The sequence below is a fragment of the Schistocerca americana genome, chromosome 9 (assembly GCF_021461395.2).
Source record: "Schistocerca americana isolate TAMUIC-IGC-003095 chromosome 9, iqSchAmer2.1, whole genome shotgun sequence".
Taxonomy (NCBI): Eukaryota; Metazoa; Arthropoda; class Insecta; order Orthoptera; family Acrididae; genus Schistocerca; species Schistocerca americana.
Genome location: NC_060127.1, coordinates 68,807,506 through 68,828,523, shown reverse-complemented (window position 1 = coordinate 68,828,523; position 21,018 = coordinate 68,807,506). Strand labels below are relative to the sequence as shown.

At 45.1% G+C, this 21,018-nt stretch overlaps 1 protein-coding gene across 1 annotated transcript in view; it reads left to right on the top strand.

Annotated features, from left to right (window-relative positions):
* LOC124551282 (1,5-anhydro-D-fructose reductase-like) overlaps window positions 1-20,750 on the top strand; it is a 47,424-nt gene extending 26,674 nt beyond the window's left edge. The window contains exons 5-7 of the mRNA XM_047126286.1: window positions 2,679-2,838; window positions 16,255-16,352; window positions 20,550-20,750. Of these exons, the coding sequence (XP_046982242.1) occupies window positions 2,679-2,838; window positions 16,255-16,352; window positions 20,550-20,592 (301 nt within the window). The 3' untranslated portion in view covers window positions 20,593-20,750. The remainder of the gene's footprint in view (window positions 1-2,678; window positions 2,839-16,254; window positions 16,353-20,549) is intronic.
* The last annotated feature ends 268 nt before the right edge of the window (window positions 20,751-21,018 follow it).

The following is a 21,018-nucleotide window of genomic DNA, read 5'->3' as shown; positions in this document are numbered from 1 at the left end:
TCCAAACCGTCATCGAACCCATCGTTCTACCATTCCTAGACCGGCAAGGGAACTTGCTGTTCCAACAGGACAATGCACGTCCGCATGTATCCCGTGCCACCCAACGTGCTCTAGAAGGTGTAAGTCAACTACCCTGGCCAGCAAGATCTCCGGATCTGTCCCCCATTGAGCATGTTTGGGACTGGATGAAGCGTCGTCTCACGCGGTCTGCACGTCCAGCACGAACGCTGGTCCAACTGAGGCGCCAGGTGGAAATGGCATGGCAAGCCGTTCCACAGGACTACATCCAGCATCTCTACGATCGTCTCCATGGGAGAATAGCAGCCTGCATTGCTGCGAAAGGTGGATATACACTGTACTAGTGCCGACATTGTGCATGCTCTGTTGCCTGTGTCTATGTGCCTGTGGTTCTGTCAGTGTGATCATGTAATGTATCTGACCCCAGGAATGTGTCAATAAAGTTTCCCCTTCCTGGGACAATGAATTCACGGTGTTCTTCTTTCAATTTCCAGGAGTGTATTTAGCCAGAACATCACATAGTCTACTGGAAATGGTTCCTCTGAACTGCTATGAAGTCTCAAGTGTGGATGACGGTGGTGATCGCTCATACAGTCAGTGTTGGATTTGTGTTGTTATGGGTGGGGGGAAGGGAGCAGGTGAACCCCAGTGCCAGCACGTGGCCTACAAATCCCTAATGACACCAGTGGGGCTGCCGAGCTCACGTCCACACCCAACGGACGCATTCACCATCAACAGTTTCCCAGGCTCCCGCTCAGGAGAGGCTTGGAACATACTTGAGGTCATAGGCACACCACATGGTGGTCGGAAATTGTACAGACTCCTTAGCAATTCGTCCACCAAACGAAGGCTGTCACAGATATATCATACCGCCTGCTGCTCTCCCATTGACATAGATGATCTCCTCTTGTGTCTTTCCAGGAGTAACCACACTACTAACAACTCACTCATCTTTCATGTCAGTTGCCTTGTGTTTTCCCAACTGGCATTGTGTTTTTACGAGGGTAATCCCAAAAGTAAGGTCTCCTATTTTTTTATAAGTACAGAACTCTGTTTGTGTGGTAATTGCTCACACTGTTATGAAGAGTGCTTCACGCGCTGTGTGTAAACACGCGCACGCCGCGCTGAGGCGCTCAGTCTTGGCTTGGCAGCCGTTGAGAATGGAGCTCCCGTTGGATGTTACCGCCAAGTGCGAATTGCGCGCAGTTATTTGGTTTTTGAACGCAAAGGGCACTGCGCCGATTGAAATCCATCGCCAATTTACGGACGTGATTGGTCAGTCGTGCATGGATGTCAAAAATGTTCGTAAGTAGTGTAGAGAGTTTGCATCTGGTCGTACCGTAATTCACGACGAACAAAAGAGCGGGAGACCGTCAGTTTCTGAGGAGACAGTGTTGAAGGTTGAGCAAAGCATGCGTGAAGATCGGCGGATCACCCTGGATGATCTCTGCACGTTGGTTCCTGAGGTTTCCCGAAGCCACCGCCCACAGAATTTTAATGGAAACATTGAACTACCGGAAGGTGTGCACAAGATGGGTGCCACACATGCTGACTGAGGACCACATGCGGCCACGAGTTGATGCTTCCCGCGCATTTCTTCACCGCCTTGCAGCCGAACAGGACAACTTTGTGGACTCAATTGTCACGGGTGACGATACCTGGGCATACTACTTTACACCTGAGACCAAGCAACAATCACGCCAGTGGCGGCAGCCTTCTACGCCAAAGCCGCGGAAATTCAAACAAACACAGTCTGCCGGTAAAGTCATGACACGGTCTAAGGCACTGCAGTCATGAACTGTGCTGCTGGTCCTGGCGGAGGTTGGAGTCCTCCCTCGGGTATGGGTGTGTGTGTTTGTCCTTAGGATAATTTCGGTTAAGTAGTGTGTAAGCTTAGGGACTAATGACCTTAGCAGTTAAGTCCCATAAGATTTCACACACATTTGAACATTTTTTTGAAAGTTATGACAACCGTTTTTTTGGGATCGGAAAGGGGTATTGCTGGTCGACTCTATGCCCACTGGGACCAGAATTAACGCTGACAGGTACTGTGAGACTCTGAAAAAACTCAAACGGGCAATTCAGAACCGGAGAAAAGGAATGTTGAGCAAGGGCGTACGCATTCTCCATGACAACGCTCGCCCACACATCGCTCGGCAAACCGTTGCTCTCCTGCAACAGTTTCAGTGGAACATAATCACCCACCCACCCTGTAGTCCTGACTTGGCTCCCAGTCACTATCACCTGTTCCCTAGGTTAAAAGAACATTTGGCCGGAAAGCGATTCAGCTCCGACAACGAGGTGAAAGAAGAGGTTCATAACTTTCTGAACAGCATGGCGGCGAGCTGGTATGACATGGGCATACAAAAACTGCCACAGCGTCTACAAAAATGCATCGACAGCAATGGTGATTATGTCGAAAAATATCTAAATGTTCAAGCTGTAAACTGATGTAAACCATTGTAGAAATAAACAGGTCTATGTACTTATAAAAAATAGGAGACCTTACATGTGGGATTACCCTCGTATTTGATTTCTAACTTTACGGATCTGAAATACGTAAACAGACTCGTTGCTTGGCCACGCTTTCCACGAGTGTCACACAGGACAAATGACACTGCTGGGCGAAGATCCATGTGAGCATATCTTTACTATTTCAGAATGCCGAGATACGACCTGCTGGGAGATCCAGTCGTGAAGGGCATCGCGCAGAAGCACGGCAGGACCACGGCCCAAGTCCTGCTCCGCTTCCTCATGCAGCTGGAGGTCGCAGTCATCCCAAAGAGTGTCAGCCCAACTCGTGTCAAGGAGAACTTCAAGGTAAGTACTCACCGGTGCTTCAGATTTTATTACATGCAGCATTCTGTAGGAAAAGACCGCTCGTTATAACGGGTACTGAGGCTGGAAGTGACGCTGAGTCAGTTCAGATATTCATTCCAGATCCCCTACACGGTCATCACTGGGACACATCCCAGCACAACAGTGTGGTCCACAAAGAGACCCAATTTTTACTATCTATCTATATCCGAATCCCGCTCCAGCTACTGCCGGGTCTGGGTGCTGACGAGTCCTCTCCATTTGGCTCAGTCCTCCCACCACTTTTCTTCCTCCACTTGCTGCCAGGTCACACCTCTCCTTTCAACAGATATTCTCACTCCCATTTTCCACCGTGTTCTTGGGCGCCCTCTAGGTCTTTTCCCATCCATCTTTAGTTCTCCCATAATTTTGGGGAGTCTCTGCTCATGCATCCTCTTAACATGCCCATACCATCTTAATCTCTTTCTTTCAATTTCTTCTCTCATACTTCTTTGTTTGAGGTCCTTTCTAATCTCTACATTCCTTACTCTGTCCATTCTTGTTTTTCCCTTAACTGCTCTGAGAAATTTCATTTCCCATGCTTGCAGCCACTCTAATAGTTAAATAAGTGATATAATGAGCCACAACCAAATAAACCTACATGTGCATAGTGTAGCAGGGCATGCACTTAAATTTAATGATTCATTAAAAGACAATTCCATTTCCCACCTTGGCTGTTATACAGTCGCTGTCATTCAGACCACACCAGGAACTATTTTCGGCTATGTACCATTTTCAAATGCTGCTTCTATTTTTCCAGGCATTAATCCCAACTTGTGGGGTCTGTTGTCATGGTTAACCAGATTTGGCGTGTTAATTGTAAGGGGTGACCGGATGCCCTTCCTGTCGCCACCCCATATAACCCCCCCCCCCCCCCCCCCGAGACAGAAAGTGTGTACCCCAACTGTCTGTGTCTACTGTAATCCATATAATAGTGCGAATGTGTTGCAAATGTCTGCAAGCTGTGTAACTGAGGCGGAACGTGGGGACCAACCCAGTATTCACCTAGCGGGATGTGGAAAACCGCCTAAAAACCACACTAGGCTGGCCGGCACACTGGCCCTCGTCGTTAGTCCGCCAGGTTGATTCCATATGGGGCCGGCGCGCCTACCCAAGTCCAGGAAGCAGCACGTTAGCACTCTTGGCTACTGTGGTGTGCGTACTGTAAGACCTTCGGTACACACACCATCAGATTATTTGACTTGTCGCTCTAACGAAGTAGGCAAGTGTCAGCAATATGTCTCGTGGTCTTATCGTGGCGTGTTTATCTTCTGCCGTTAGGTCAGACGATAGAAATGCCACTTGCACGCTTAGGTTAGCAGATTGACGGTGACCAACTTTAAACAGAACTTGATTAATTTTCACACACATTTATTAAAATAATAACAAGCATAAAAATTACTTAACTTGGTTCTGGATGCTATTTACAATTGACAATCTGAAGTTCTTTTGGTCTTGGTACGTTAATCTTATTCTCACATATCTCTGATACTTGACAAAGTGTCTATACATGTATCTTCATGGCTATGTACAGTAATATGATAACCTTATTAGGCACAGACTGAAACTTGACTACAGACTAATGCAGACTAGTGCAGACTAACGCAGACTGACTAATCGGGGGTCTGTACACTCGTTATAATACCTCGCGTGTTCAGTTATCGCTGCGCGAGTGTGATCCGCGAGGAGAAAAGGTTCTACATTAGCAGCAATCTCATTGGCTGTGTTACATATTAATATGCGGATCGGCGGAAGCAGAATTTGGTCCGTCTCTAAGGCAGCGCCATCTCGTAATGCGGAGACAGAAGAGCGCTGCGCCTGTGCTGTTGTGCTTAGCGGGGGCGCGCTCTAGTGGGAAAGTTGTGTACGCACTGACTACACGGAACTATGTACACAACAGCTACCCTGGAGGGTATTCAAATGCTACTTCTATAGCGGTAAATTTGCGCCAGCGCCCTCTGTGTGCATACACAAATTGTGTCTGTTATTTAGTGTATAAAACCGGTCCACATCGCCTTCCACATTCAAATAATAATGAACTAACTAAAAAAGAATATATAACAGTCATGTAGCTATCTGTTTATACGAAATTCTGGAAGTGGTGGCCATGGGCATCCAGGCATCGCTGACTTCATGTGATGATGTTACCAGCAAGACGCTGTAATTGCGCAGGCGTGGTGTTGTCAACTTCTCTAATAATATTCTGTTTGAAGGCAGTCTTGTGAGAGGACTGTTAGCATACACTTTGCTTTCTAATGCGCCCTTTAAATAAAAATCACACGATGTTATGTCTGGCGACCTTGAGGGCCAAAGGCATCTGTTGGCAGATCTGATTTCAGGGAAGACGTTAGTGATGTAGGCCATACTTTGGATGGATTTGTGACCGGTTGCTCCATTTTGTTGGAATATGGTATACAGCTTCTCTGCATGTGTTAATTGTGCATCGAGAGAGTCAAAGATCTCTAGACATCTGCCACTATTTAAGGTGTAATTGAAAAATGTGGGGCCAATAATATGCATGACGGACAATGCACACCATACACCTACCTTCTCTGAGTGGAGAGATACTTCATGCAGAGTATGTGGGTTGATCCGACCCGTATCTGCAATTCTGCGAGCTCGCATAAACTGACAAATGAAACCAGGCTCAGCTGACGTGAAGTAAAGCAAGGAGCCCAAGTAACCATTACCAACTGATGTTGACAGGCAGTTACAATAATGAAGTTTTTTTCTCTGATCCTCGAATATCAACTCTTGCACTACATTCACACGATAGGCTTTTAATTTCATATCCTTTCGTACACGATGTACGACATACACCAACCTGCTGTGATAACCTCTTTACCGATTTGCGGGGACTTCTTGTGATGTCCATGCGAATTCTGTCAGTAGTTTCAGGGGTCATCACTGTCGGTCCATATGCCTCTGCACATTCTTAACAGATCCTGCAGTCCCCTATTACTTGTACAGATCTTCAATAGCGCTGGTCGTGAGGAGTTTCGTACCAAGAAACTTCGCCTAAAACATTTCTTTACATTCCTTGACGAAGCCTGTCTTTGTATAACACTCCACAATATCAATTCGCTCTTCTAACGCAAACTGCCCCATTTCTGCAACAACTGAACAGCACGAGCTTCTCACAACTGACGTACGAACACACAGCTGCACTCAGCTTTTCCATAAAATGCAGTGTAGCCAACTTTCGAGATAGTGTTGCCACTTCACAAGCAATTCGACTAGAGATGATTAAGTGGTAAGTGAGGCGTTCCGGTTTTTATGTGCGACACCTAGAATAAATGCTATCGTAGCAGACAGGAGCTGCAACAATGTTCCATATTCCTCAACAGTTTAAAATAACGTTACTGCAGTGCTGTATGTACGTAAACAAAAATGATATTTTGAGTCGTTGATGTGTACGAAACGTTGTTACGAGTCGAGAATACAACGACTGCGGTTGATGCTCAAATGACAGACGCGCTTTTGTATACACCCTCATAGGTATAGCACCTGAAAATGGCGCATCACTGATGGTGTGAAACAAATTAGTAACGGTCAAGGTAAAAAATGGAATTATATTTTGAGAATTTTGGAGCCTTGCTGCCTCATTAAATATTCTTATTAAATGATTCATATCTTCTAAAAACTTAACTGAACTCCATCCGAATAGGCCTGGGAAGGCCCAGCAATACCGGCCGACCGCCGTGTCATCCTCAGTTCTTAGATGTCACTGGATGCAGATGTGGAGGGGCAAGTGGTGAGCACACCGCACTCCCAGTTATTGTTAGTTTACGAGACGGAGCCACTACTCTTCAGTCAAGTAGCTTTTCAATTGGCCCCAGAAGGGCTGAGTGCAGCCCGCCTGCCGACAGCACGCAGCAGACCAGTCGGTGACCCATCCAAGTGCTAGCCATGCCCAACAGCGCTTAACTTAGGTAATCTGACAGGAACGGGTGTTACCATGGCGGCAAGGCTGTCAGTGATTCATATACACTACCTAATAAAAAAAAAGCGAAGCACCCATAAGGCGAAAGGAAACGAAATGAAACCTCGCAGGTTGAGAGGATACATGACGTTATTAAAGTGATAACAAAATCGAGTCAGATTTGCAATGTTACTTTTCTTTATTCTCCTGTAGTGGGAAATCTTGCATTGTGGTTACATTATATTTCTTGTTGTGATAGCGGTCTTCACAGTGACAGGTTGAGGTTAGTTGATTGGTTTGGGGGAGAAGACCTAACAGCGAAGTCATCGGCCCTATCGGATTACGGATTTATGGGGGAGGAAATCAGCTGTGCCCTTTCAAAGGAACCATCCCGGCACTTGCCTGAAGACATGTAAGGAAATCACAGTAAACCTGAATCAGGATGGTCAGACATCCCGAATTTGGGTCCAGTGAGCTAAACACTGCACCACCTCGCTCAGTAATTTACAAGGCATTTGCCGCTATAAGCCTGCTTATCAGCAAGACGATGCACCCATTCTGACCTGGGCCCTTGCACTGATTCGGTTAGGAAGGGCGTCATAAATCCGAAGCATACTCTCCTAAATTAAGCTGGCCCATAACTATCGTAACTCGTCGTAGATATACTGACGCTGCAATGGTGTTGACGTCCGAGCTGGTCCCCCACATGTTCTATTGGGGACACACCAGCGGATCTTGCTGGCTGCTGAAGTACCTCAGCATAACGCAGACGGTTCATAGAGGCACATGCTGTGTGTGGAAGAGCGTTGTCCCTTTTGAAAAATGCCACGGTGCTACTACCACAGGAGAGGTAACACATGAGAATTAAGTATGTCCTTATGCTGTGAGGATTCCCAACCAGCCGTGACGTGAAGTCGTATCCGATGGCCCCTCCCTCCCCCCCCCCCCCCCCCAAACACACCCGCTGTGACGCCGGGAATAACATCTCTGTGCCTCTTCAAAACACTTGAAGAATGGGACCATTCCCCAGATCACCGTTATACTCGTCAGTTATGGTCATCTGGGATGGTGCAGAACGGATATTCATTCATGAACACAGCGCGACGCCATTCACCATCACTCCACATTTCTCAGTCATAGCACCATTCCTTTCACAGCCGTATGTGTTGCGGTGATAATGGCAGGTTATTCATGGAACGGTAATTTCCTAGTCCGACTGCTGCCAGCCAGCTGCTTGCAGAATGACACAGAGTGTTGATGGCGGTCCACTATTTGTTCTCGGATGTCAGGCGCAGATATAAAGCAGTTGTAATGTGTGTGGTGCACTGTGCAGCGATCCACCCTTGTAGTGCTCAGAAGTGGTCGACCAGAACCCTGAGGATGAGTGTGCCTGCCTTAATATTCACATGCAGTCCAACATCAGGCCATTGTCACATATGAAGATCAAACAAATCTGGATATGACACTATTCGGTCAGCCAGCCGAATGGAGGCTCACCTGAGGCCCCTTTCAAAGTCTGTCAGGTGCTGATAACGCTGTCTCATACGAGTACACTGCATCTCCTCCGTCACAGTGATGACACAACGTCTGACGCTGTTCCCTCCCCTTGTACGAATGCTAACCAAAATTTCTGAGAATTTCATTCTAAAAAGCAGAAAACTATACGTACATACTGTTGCCCTCCATCAACTTCAAAGTAGTTGCCTCAGGCATATATGCAATGATCCCAGCGTTGTTCCCAATTTTTGAAGCACTCCTAGAAGTCCGCAGGGTGAAGGGTGTTCAGGACGCATTCCAGTTCCAATTGGGTGTCTTCAAACGAGTCAAAACTTCGCCCTTTCAATGCGATTTTCATATTCGGCAACAGGGCTAGGTCTGGCGAGCAGAGAGGGTTAGGGGCCGTTGCCACGTTTTCTTTGGCCAGAAGAGCGAAATGTACACGAGTGAATTGTCACGGTGTACCAACCAATCTTTCTCTTATCAAGTTACCTTCCATTAAGAATGTGGATGCACTCAACGACTGTGATATATCTTTCAAAATGGTAAAGAGTAGTCTTGAATGATATGTGACAGAAACACGAACAACAACGGACTGACGTACTAGGGCATGCATTGATACCACACACATCAAAAAAAGTTTTGCATCACCCCAGTTCCCAGAACTCCTGAAGATAGACGTTGACTGTGGACATTATATCACAGATACAGTTCCTGTGACTGTTCAGAGACGCCACTAAACCCGCCCAAAGATATAAACAACCATGCATGAGCAGTGCCTATTAGACGGAGCGGGTCCGACAGCCGATCCGTTCCAGTCTTTCCACCAGGAAGGAGGTACACGGCTCGTGTTGTCTGTAGTTCAACCATGCCTAGATGGTCAATACCGCGGTTCGATCGGGTCCACATTGTTACTTTGTGCAGGAAGGGCTCTCGACAAGGGAAGTGTCCACGCGTCTCGGAGTGAAAAAAAAAAAGGTTCAAATGGCGCTGAGCACTATGGGACTAAACTTCTGAGGTCATCAGTCCCCTAGAATTTAGAACTACTTAAACCTAACTAACCTAAGGACATCACACACATCCATGCCCGAGGCAGGATTCGAACCTGCGACCGTAGCAGCAGCGCGGTTCCAGACTGAGGAGCGTCACAAATTTGTCAGTCTGGAACATTATTCCCCTCACAAAGCTATCTTCTGTATTTACTAGGGTAGTTACTACAATTTTCAAGATGTCTGTGATAGCTTCCGAGTACAGGTGTGAGAACTGTACTGCGTCTTTCTTCTATCGCATTTAACCCAGCCAACTAATGTGTTTCGTTATAACCTCGCCCTTATAGGCATCTAGCTCTGCCGCTGCCTCTACCGCAAATGAATCGGGGGCGTTGACTGCAAAATACGTAGGAAACGCATACCCTCTCTGAACTATACTCGCACGCCATCAGCCATGATCACCCAGCACAGAAGCACACTGCCACACAAATGTTGCTACAAGGACGACAACCTGCTCCATGAGCTGTGCCACCTACGCAAGGTCTTCAAGAATAACGGATACAACGATTACCAATTAAATGGACTGACCTCAAGCATAAGACCGCGGACGAGGTCCAAGAAAAAAGTTTATATTTTTGCCGCTCTGAGGCTCAATATCGCCTAAGATAAGCTGCCTGCTCAAAAGACACAAAATCAAATCACCGTTCGAACCTCCGTGAAAAATCCGGCAGTTATTGAGACCAGTTAACCCTCTGGCCACAAGGTGGACTGAAAGGGTGTCTACAACGAGGTCGGCTGGGATACCATCCACTGAAGTACATTTGTATTTTTAAGTATAATTAAATAAACCGTAACTGATATTGACAAATATTTGTCGCTATTATTGGGAAAAATAAATAATAAAAAGCAACATTTTGTAGAAATAGATAACACGTAACTGTATGCCAAAAATCTTCAGGGTTAAAAGTATTATTTTACTAGTGCTAGGTCACAGACACCTAGGTACTTTTCACCACATCACTTGACTAGATAACTACAGTCTAACAAGACAGACAATCTAAATAAATAAAAATTAATTACCGCATGTATGAAATATCACCTCTCTAGAAAGGCTTGACCGATTTGGTTAATTTTTTTTTTATTTGGTTAGAAAACAAACGACGAAATAATCTATTTACATTGACTGTTCAATGGTGTAAAAAATGTATTTTTCCTTACAATATGTACATTTCTTCTATGGTAATCATCAAACTAACATTAAAAACAAAATCTTATAGCACTATGGGCAAAGTAACGTAGATGAAGTTTTGAATGAGAGAACGGATTATAAATGAAACTAAATTTAAGAAAAATGAGAAACGGAAAAAATGAGTGCAATAAAATGGTGAAAAATATCGGACGATAAAACTGTAGAAATTAAATTGAAGTTAACACATAAAAATAATTAAAATCAGGTGAACAAAAAGTCCAAGTGGAGAAAAATCTTAGGAACAGAAATGAGAGCAATTGAAAAACTAAATACCGTGATTAAAATGATGTGACAAAGCAATAAAGATAGAAAATAACATTTAACCCAATTAACTGATTAAAAATAATGACCAGTATCACTTCGAATAAGATTTATAAGTAATATTTAGCCAAACATCTTAACTAATACGCTGTACAACCGATCTGATGAATAAAACATTTTCTCAGCTCTAGAACATGAACCAAATTTCCGGATTTCTTTTTCGTCAGTTACTCACAAAAGAGGGCTCACCAGGCTGAATGGTCGTAAGGTGTGGTCCCTGGGACCTTAGCCTACATCACCACATACATGACTTCATAAAGTCAATCCCACCACTGGGGACCTCTTCCTAGAACACGTGGGCTCCACAAGATAACCCACTTACCCTGCGAGAGCGGATATTTTGATGTCGGACAAGCAGTGCGCACTGTAGAACAACACAGGATGGAGTGCGAGAGGTTTTATTGCCTATGCTATCCTGAAAATACTTCAGAAAACGGCCGCCAGATCAATTTCAGGAACCGTGAACCCATGTCTTCTGCTTACCTGACGAATCGCTATCTACATCTACATGTACAGGATTACTCTGCAATTCACATTTAAGTGTTTGGCAGAGGGTTCATCGAACCACAATCATACTATCTCTCTACCATTCCACTCCCGAACAGCGCGCGGGAAAAACGAACACCTAAACCTTTCTCCTCGAGCTCTGATTTCTCTTATTTTATTTTAATGATCATTCCTACCTATGTGGGTTGGGCTCAACAAAATATTTTCGCATTCGGAAGAGAAAGTTGGTGACTGAAATTTCGTAAATACACTCCTGGAAATTGAAATAAGAACACCGTGAATTCATTGTCCCACGAAGGGGAAACTTTATTGACACATTCCTGGGGTCAGATACATCACATGATCACACTGACAGAACCACAGGCACATAGACACAGGCAACAGAGCATGCACAATGTCGGCACTAGTACAGTGTATATCCACCTTTCGCAGCAATGCAGGCTGCTATTCTCCCATGGAGACGTTCGTAGAGATGCTGGATGTAGTCCTGTGGAACGGCTTGCCATGCCATTTCCACCTGGCGCCTCAGTTGGACCAGCGTTCGTGCTGGACGTGCAGACCGCGTGAGACGACGCTTCATCCAGTCCCAAACATGCTCAATGGGGGACAGATCCGGAGATCTTGCTGGCCAGGGTAGTTGACTTACACCTTCTAGAACACGTTGGGTGGCACGGGATACATGCGGACGTGCATTGTCCTGTTGGAACAGCAAGTTCCCTTGCCGGTCTAGGAATGGTAGAACGATGGGTTCGATGACGGTTTGGATGTACCGTGCACTATTCAGTGTCCCCTCGACGATCACCAGTGGTGTACGGCCAGTGTAGGAGATCGCTCCCCACACCATGATGCCGGGTATTGGCCCTGTGTGCCTCGGTCGTATGCAGTCCTGATTGTGGCGCTCACCTGCACGGCGCCAAACACGCATACGACCATCATTGGCACCAAGGCACAAGCGACTCTCATCGCTGAAGACCACACGTCTCCATTCGTCCTTCCATTCACGCTTGTCGCGACACCACTGGAGGCGGGCTGCACGATGTTGGGGCGTGAGCGGAAGACGGCCTAACGGTGTGCGGGACCGTAGCCCAGCTTCATGGAGATGGTTGCGAATGGTCCTCGCCGATACCCCAGGAGCAACAGTGTCCCTAATTTGCTGGGAAGTGGCGGTGCGGTCCCCTACGGCACTGCGTAGGATCCTACGGTCTTGGCGTGCATCCGTGCGTCGCTGCGGTCCGGTCCCAGGTCGACGGGCACGTGCACCTTCCGCCGACCACTGGCGACAACATCGATGTACTGTGGAGACCTCACGCCCCACGTGTTGAGCAATTCGGCGGTACGTCCACCCGGCCTCCCGCATGCCCACTATACGCCCTCGCTCAAAGTCCGTCAACTGCACATACGGTTCACGTCCACGCTGTCGCGGCATGCTACCAGTGTTAAAGACTGCGATGGAGCTCCGTATGCCACGGCAAACTGGCTGACACTGACGGCGGCGGTGCACAAATGCTGCGCAGCTAGCGCCATTCGACGGCCAACACCGCGGTTCCTGGTGTGTCCGCTGTTCCGTGCGTGTGATCATTGCTTGTACAGCCCTCTCGCAGTGTCCGGAGCAAGTATGGTGGGTCTGACACACCGGTGTCAATGTGTTCTTTTTTCCATTTCCAGGAGTGTAGATCTCGCCGCGACGAAAAACGTCTTTGCTTTAATGACTTCCATCCCAACTCGCGCATCGTATCTGCCACACTCTCTCCCCTATTACGTGATAATACAGAACGAGCTGCCCTTTTTTGCACCCTTTCGATATCCTCCGTCAATCCCACCTGGTAAGGATCCCACACCGCGCAGCAATATTCTAACAGAGGACGAACGAGTGTAGTGTAAGTTTTCTCTTCAGTGGACTTGTTGCATCTTCTAAGTGTCCTGCCAATGAAACGCAACCTTTGGCTCGCCTTCCCCACAATATTATCTATGTGGTCTTTCCAACTGAAGTTGCTCGTAATTTTAACACCCAGGTACTTAGTTGAATTGACAGCCTTGAGAATTGTACTATTTATCGAGTAATCGAATTCCAACGGATTTCCTTTGGAACTCGTGTGGATCACCTCACACTTTTCGTTATTTAGCGTCAACTGCCACCTGCCACACCATACAGCAATCTTTTCTAAATCGCTTTGCAACTGATACTGGTCTTCGGATGACCTTACTAGACGGTAAATTACAGCATCATCTGCGAACAACCTAAGAGAACAGCTCAGACTGTCACCCAGGTCATTTATATAGATCAGGAACAGCAGAGGTCCCAGGACGCTTCCCTGGGGAACACCCGATATCACTTCAGTTTTACTCTATGATTTGCCGTCTATTACTACGAACTGCGACCTTCCTGACATTTCATAGACAAAGAATGTCCATGACTTAACATGTATGAAATTTGCTCCATTTCTCATTAGCGATTGCACTATAATAGACCACAACTGTAGAGAACGCATTTTTTCTAATTTAACGCATCTAACATGATGATGCGGCTTTTCAGTTAAGAAACGAGTCGTTAATATTTGCAAGAGCAGCAAATCGGTTCACGACGTCTGCTTTCAGCTGCGGTTGTCCCTCATGCGAAATGGAGTGTAGAGCACTTCTTGGGACTTTCAGTCAGAAACGTAAGACAAATATTACTTTCAAATTCATCCGACGCCTCTCGTAAATCGAGAAGTCAGTACGGAGTCAGTATGCAGTGGTAACTCAACAGTGCGTCCTACGAGGGAATGAGGTGCCATTTCGATATTTTGGACTGAATCTGAAGCGACATCCCTCAGAAGGACACCTAACAACTCTATCAGTCAGTACCAAACCGAATAACTGCTTGCATAAGGGCGAGAGGTGGAGCAAAGCGTTATTTGACTCGCTCAGTTAGTGAGCTCTTTCTCTTGAATAAATCATCCAATTATTCTGAAATTCTAATCAATTGTTTGTCTCTACATGTACATCCATTTGGATAATTCCTACGCGGTACTTCGCCTTTTTTTCCTTAAGTGGGGTAGAACGTCAAACGGGCCGACTTGGAGCAGGAGAGGCACCACAGGATATTTTAATTTGCACTGTCTATACTTTTACAAATAAATTCATAAATATTTATGAGCGTCACCAGGAAGGATTCAGGATTCACACTCACCGCAGTGGAAGTTCAAAAACATAACAAAATAATTTTTTTACGTACGAAATTTCATCGTTTTTTCACTTACTATTATTGGCTGCATTTGTTGCTGTAGGTACACTTTTCTTCATAAGTAAGATAGGTTCTTCGATGAATTTTGCACAGCATACAAACGATACTTACAAGTATATGAAACTCTAGAATTTATTTAATTTATCGCAAAATGAATGATCTGTTACATTTTAAACTTCATGTTTAGAAAAAACTCAAGTGTTATAGTTATAGTTAATTATAGTTATTGTTAATTATCTCAATGTTTACCACAGTTTTTAATAGATTTGAAAAATTCTAGAGTTTTGCATTAAGGAGTTTCTGTTTAGTAAGCATACCAAGTTTGAAAGTAATAGCATATTTTGGATGTTACATCTACCTAAGTACAGATTTTTGTCTTTTGCGGAAAATGGCCGTTAAAGTTTCTGCCTGTATTTGGCATTCTTTTAGAACCGTCCAGCACCATAAGCAGGTTCTTTTCCATTTTAGAAATCAGTTTTCTTCTTTTTCACATTCCTATGATGCACTCTTCTTGATTTTATCACCTCCAAGAATGATTTTTCTGCTTTCACTACACGCTCTCCGTCTATCGCATACAAAGCTTTGATCCAGTTCACTCCGGGCTTAGTTCCCATTTTCTCTACAACATATTTCCTGCTTTGCACACCATCATTAAAACATGAAACTGCATTATTAACACCATTAAGAAGTGCATGTCTTCCCACAAAAATTGTTTTTGGCAATCTTTCCCATACCCATTGGTTAACACTTTTATTTGGGTTTTGGGTACCGCCAGGAAGACATTTCTTCAGTAAGTTTTCATTTGCTAGGTCCCTGAATAAAGGTTTGATGGCTTCCATTACAGCAGTTGGTAGAGAATTCCTGTGATGATATTCTTCACTTGCGTATGACAGAAGAATGTGCCTTATAATCTCTCAAATATATATGTTTTACACATCAAACTATTCAGGAAGATGTGCGCCACAAATTAGATATATTTTTGAAAAATCGAAATTTTTTAAATTTTTGATGTCCCTCCCCCCTTAAAATGTAGTACGAATCGAAAGGACGAGGTATGATGAGACCATTCACGAAGATCGATAACTGACCTCTGTTCGAACTCACTTGTATGCCACCATCATGCCGTTTGGAGTTTACGAATCGTAATGATACTTGCTTTGACATTTCCATCTTCTTCGTCCAAAGGCTTTTCATTCTGTGCGCCCAGTGAAGCACTCACCTGTCTATCGACTCGAGGCATGTTTGCGCCACATCTCTCTAGTCTTGCATATTTATGATCAGCTCAAATCAAATGGTTCAAATGGCTCTGAGCACTATGGGACTTAACTGCTGAGGTCATCAGTCCCCTAGAACTTAGAACTACTTAAACCTAACTAAGGATATCACACACATCCATGCCCGAGGCAGGATTCTAACCTGCGACCGTAGCGGTCGCGCGGTTCCAGACTGTAGCGCCTAGAACCGCTCGTCTATGATCAGTTCTACACATGGTCTGCAACTAGATTTCTGTGGGCCACTCCTTCTGAGTGTTGCAATTCTCCCATCGTTACTGTACATTACAACTCAGTTCCAGGTCAAAGCACACTCTTTCTTTGTCTAGACTGTGACTCACATTTAAGAACTCGTGTTAACTACACTAACTTAAATTAATGGAAAACTTACCAACTTTCAGGTGTTTGATTTCGAGCTCTCTCCAGATGATATGGAAGCCCTAGAAGCGCTGGACAAAGGACGGAAAGGCAGACTGGGAAGCGAACACTCTCTCCCTGGGTAACTACACCACAGTATTCATTTTTTTTAATTTCATTGCGCACTCATGCTACTTACATACTTGTTCGCTTAACCCGGCTCTTTTCGAGAGATGTTTGACTCTTTTCAGATATTTGTTATCGATCATACAGTAACGACCATAAGTTCATTTACTATCTATTATGTTATTGCATAAGTTCGTAGCGCTTTTGTTTTCTATGTTGGTAATTCTGTTGCTATGGGCTTATTTATCAATTGTCGTTTTTTATTTGTGGTTAGGGGAAGGTTTAATATCTTTTGCTTCAAAAAATGGATTTTTTTAAAAAATCACTTTTTTGGATCCATAAAAGTGTTTAGAATCCACCCCTGAAACAGTTTTTCCGAATACGGAACGGAAATGTTTGTTATTCGCGATTGAACAAAAAAATGCACCTGCCTGAAATCGGCCTCTTACACGCACCAGTTTTTTTCTTTCGGAGGACGAGTTAGTTGTACCGGTGCTTGGGAGGAAACACACAAAATTCAAATGAAAGTTTGAACGCGTGTGTTTGAAAGTTAGCCCCCAAACATTTGCATTCTGGTGCGAAGACTGTGGAGATTGCGACTTTCCTGGCAGTGAGCAGCTTCAACGAAGGGTATTCAGCAAGTCTGAAGAACATGACAACGATGGACGTCACCCTGCGACTCTATTCGACGCAGTTCGCCAAGCATTCGGACGACCACCGGATTCAAGCGGCCGAAAACGGCTTGTCACCGGCCGTACGAGCGGCTCTGGAGCAGCGCAGAATGGGCCAGGTCGAGCAAAACGCCCTCTGTGATGAAGAGGAAGGACTAGTTTATGGAGCCGGAATAGCAGATTGAACATACGTTGCATAATATTGCATTTACATACAGTCAAAATTTCAAACGCGTTTTTCTCGAAATGACGTTTTTTTTATTACTCTCTATCTACTGAATCTACTGAACCGATTGGCATGATTCTTTGTTTCGGACGAAACTAACTAAATTGTCTAGGAGTTGTACCACTTTTGTTCCGATCCATCAACTATACATATTTTTACTTGGCGGATGAAGTCGAAAAATCGATGAAAAAACCCTACTTTTTTCAAATGGCCGCCATTTTGTTTCCTATGGTCCAAATAATTTAAGCGAGGTACAACTCCTAAAGAATTTTATATACTTCGCTAATGTCAACTCAATTTTGATTTCAGCCGAGCCGGCTGACCTGTGACATACCGGATGTGGAGGTCTACATCGAAAATTTGTTTCATTCCGACGGCACTTCCACCTTTGCTCTTCGACATAACATTTTGACCACATTTGACATTGATATCTGTAACACATACCGAGAAAAAAATTCTCAAAGAACATGCTTTTCTCGGACCAAAGATAGTAAACCTCCCCTTAACTGTTGCTATTTGAGTTTACATATTGTCATTTTGTCATTTGGAGATAGTGAGTGAGCTGTGTACGCTAGGAGATGGAGTGCCAATTGGAGAAATTGGAACATTTCCGACATATTCTTGTGACTGATTTCACTAGAGGCAGCCTGAAACATTTGCGCCGTGTATGGGGATAACGTCATTGGACAGAGCACGCCAAGAAATTTGTTTTCTCGCTTTAAGGTTGATCGTTTTGAGATTAGTGACTGTACAGGTTCAGGAAGATCTTCCAGATTTGATGCAGATCGTTTAAACGCAGTACAGAACGATGATCCACATCAGTCGACTCGAGAACTGGCAAATGTCATCAACTGTGATGATTCCTCCATCTTCCGACATTTGCATGCAATGCACAATGTTCAAAAATCGGGTTTGTAGGTCCCGCATGTTCTAAGCCAGAACCACAAAAATCAGCATCTGACCATATACACTACTGGTCATTAAAATTGCTACACCACGAAGATGACGTGCAACAGACGCGAAATTTAACCGACAGGAAGAAGATGCTGTGATATGCAAATGATTAGCTTTTCAGAGCATCCACACAAGGTGGGAGCGGGTGGTGACACCTACAACGTGCTGACATGAGGAAAGTTTACAACCGATTACTCATACACAGTTGACCGGCGTTGCCTGGTGAAACGTTGTTGTGATGCCTCGTGTAAGGAGGAGAAATGTGTACCATCACGTTTCCGACTTTGATAAAGGTCGGATTGTAACCTATTGCGATTGCGGTTTATCGTATCGCGACATCACTGATCGCGTTGGTAGAGATCCAATGACTGTTAGCATAATATGGAATCGGTGGGTTGAGGGTAATACCGAACGCCGTGCTGGATCCCAACGGCCTCGTGTCACTAGCAGTCGAGATGACAGGCATCTTATCCGCGTGGCTGTAACGGATCGTGCAGCCATGTCTCGATCCCTGAGTCAACAGATGGGGACGTTTGCAAGACAACAACCACCGGCACGAACAGTTCGACGACGTTTGCAGCAGCATGGACTATCAGCTCGGAGACCATGGCTGCGGTTACCCTTGACGCTCCATCACAGACAGGAGCGCCTGCGATCGTGTATTCAACGACGAACCTGGGTGCACGAATGGCAAAACGTCATTTTTTCGGATGAATCCAGGTTCTGTTTACAGCATAATGATGGTCGCATCCGTGTTTGGCAACATCGCGGTGAATGCACATTGGACGCGTGGATTCGCCATCGCCATACTGGCGTATCACCCGCCGTGATGGTATGGGGTGCGATTGGTTACACGTCTCGGTCACCTCTTGTTCGCATTGGCGGCACTTTGAACAGTGGACGTTACGTTTCAGATGTGTTACGACCCGTGGCTCTACCCTTCATTCGATCCCTGCGAAACGCTACATTTCAGCAAGATAAAGCACGACCGCATGTTGCAGGTCCTGTATGGGCCTTTCTGGATACAGAAAATGTTCGACTGCTGTCCTGGCCAGGACATTCTCCAGATCTCTCAGCAACTGAAAACGTCTGGTCATTGGTGGCCGAGCAACTGGCTCGTCGCAATACGGCAGTCGCTACTCTTGATGAACTGTGGTATCGTGTTGAAGCTGCATGGGCAGCTGTACCTGTACGCGCCATCCAAGCTCTGTTTGACTCAATGCCCAGGCGTATCAAGGCCGTTATTGCGGCCAGAGATGGCTGTTCTGGGTACTGATTTCTCAGGATCTATGCACCCAAATTGCGTGAAAATTTAATCACATGTCAGAGAGAACATTTGTACTGAAATGAGGATTGACGCATTGTTGGGTGAACCATTCGCAGAAGTGTACCCGTGGAGGCCAATCAGCTGCTGATAGTGCCTGCACACGTTGTACATGGTACGGAAACAACTGGTTCTCCCGTAGCACTTTCCATACAGTGACGTGGTCAACGTTACCTTGTACAGCAGCAACTTCTCTGGCGCTGACATTAGGGTTATCGTCAACTGCACGAAGAATTGCCTCGTCCATTGCAGGTGTCCTCGTCGTTCTAGGTCTTCCCCAGTCGCGAGTCATAAGCTGGAATGTTCCATGCTCCCTAAGACACCGATCAATTGCTTCGAACGTCTTCCTGTCGGGACACCTTCGTTCTGGAAATCTGTCTTGATACGAACGTACCGCGCCACGGCTATTGCCCCGTGCTAGTCCATACATCAAATGGGCATCTGCCAACTCTGCATTTGTAAACATTGCACTGACTGCAAAACCACGTTCGTGATGAACACTAACCTGTTGATGCTACGTACTGATGTGCTTGATGCTAGTACTGTAGAGCAATGAGTCGCATGTCAACACAAGCACCGAAGTCAACATTACCTTCCTTCAATTGGGCCAACTGGCGGTGAATCGAGGAAGTACAGTACATACTGCCGAAACTAAAATGAGCTCTGACATGGAAATTAAGCGTTTCCGGACACATGTCCGCATAACATCTTTTCTTTATTTGTGTGTGAGGAATGTTTCCTGAAAGTTTGGCCGTACCTTTTTGTAACACCCTGTATATAAGTTGTGTTTAGTAAACTTGCAGAAAAACGCTACGAACTTATGCACCAACCCAATAATTTACTTGTTACTGGTTCATGTTTATACAATGAAACCCGACGCAGCTTCATTTAAAATGTAGGTGAATGAATAATTCATCAAAGCGATTCTTACGAATCTCTTCTTCTTACGAATCTCTTCTTCTTAAAAATTTAATCTAGCCCTACATTATAGCTCCATAACTCACTGTGTACTTTCCAACTCTTGCACTTCTGTTTCAGGATTGGGAAGCACCCAGAATTCCCTTGGTTTGAACGCTATTAGTTCCGAGGAGTAGAAGACTGCAACTACACAAAGAGTCAGCAGTGTGGTTCCGACTGAAGTGTGCCTGCATCACATAATAATCCTTCACCTTTGAAAATGTTTTCCTGACATTCTCTTTGTACTATTACATTACTAATAAAAACAAATTTCTTAACAAACCACAGCAATGCCTGTTATTGTTATAAATTTCCATTCAAACTCCATTCACGTTGCTGTATTGAAAATCACTTGCTTGTAACTACCTAGAAGTGGATAACTTGAAATAACAAGAGATTGCTGGGAGTTTCAATGGACGGATCACACGATTCACATCACAGGGAACATCATTACTATGGAAGAATGGGTAGATTTGAAAAATCAGGTAATGAGGGCAGCAGAAGATCAAATCAGCAAGATCCAATGGGAATTTTTAGACAACTCGTGATA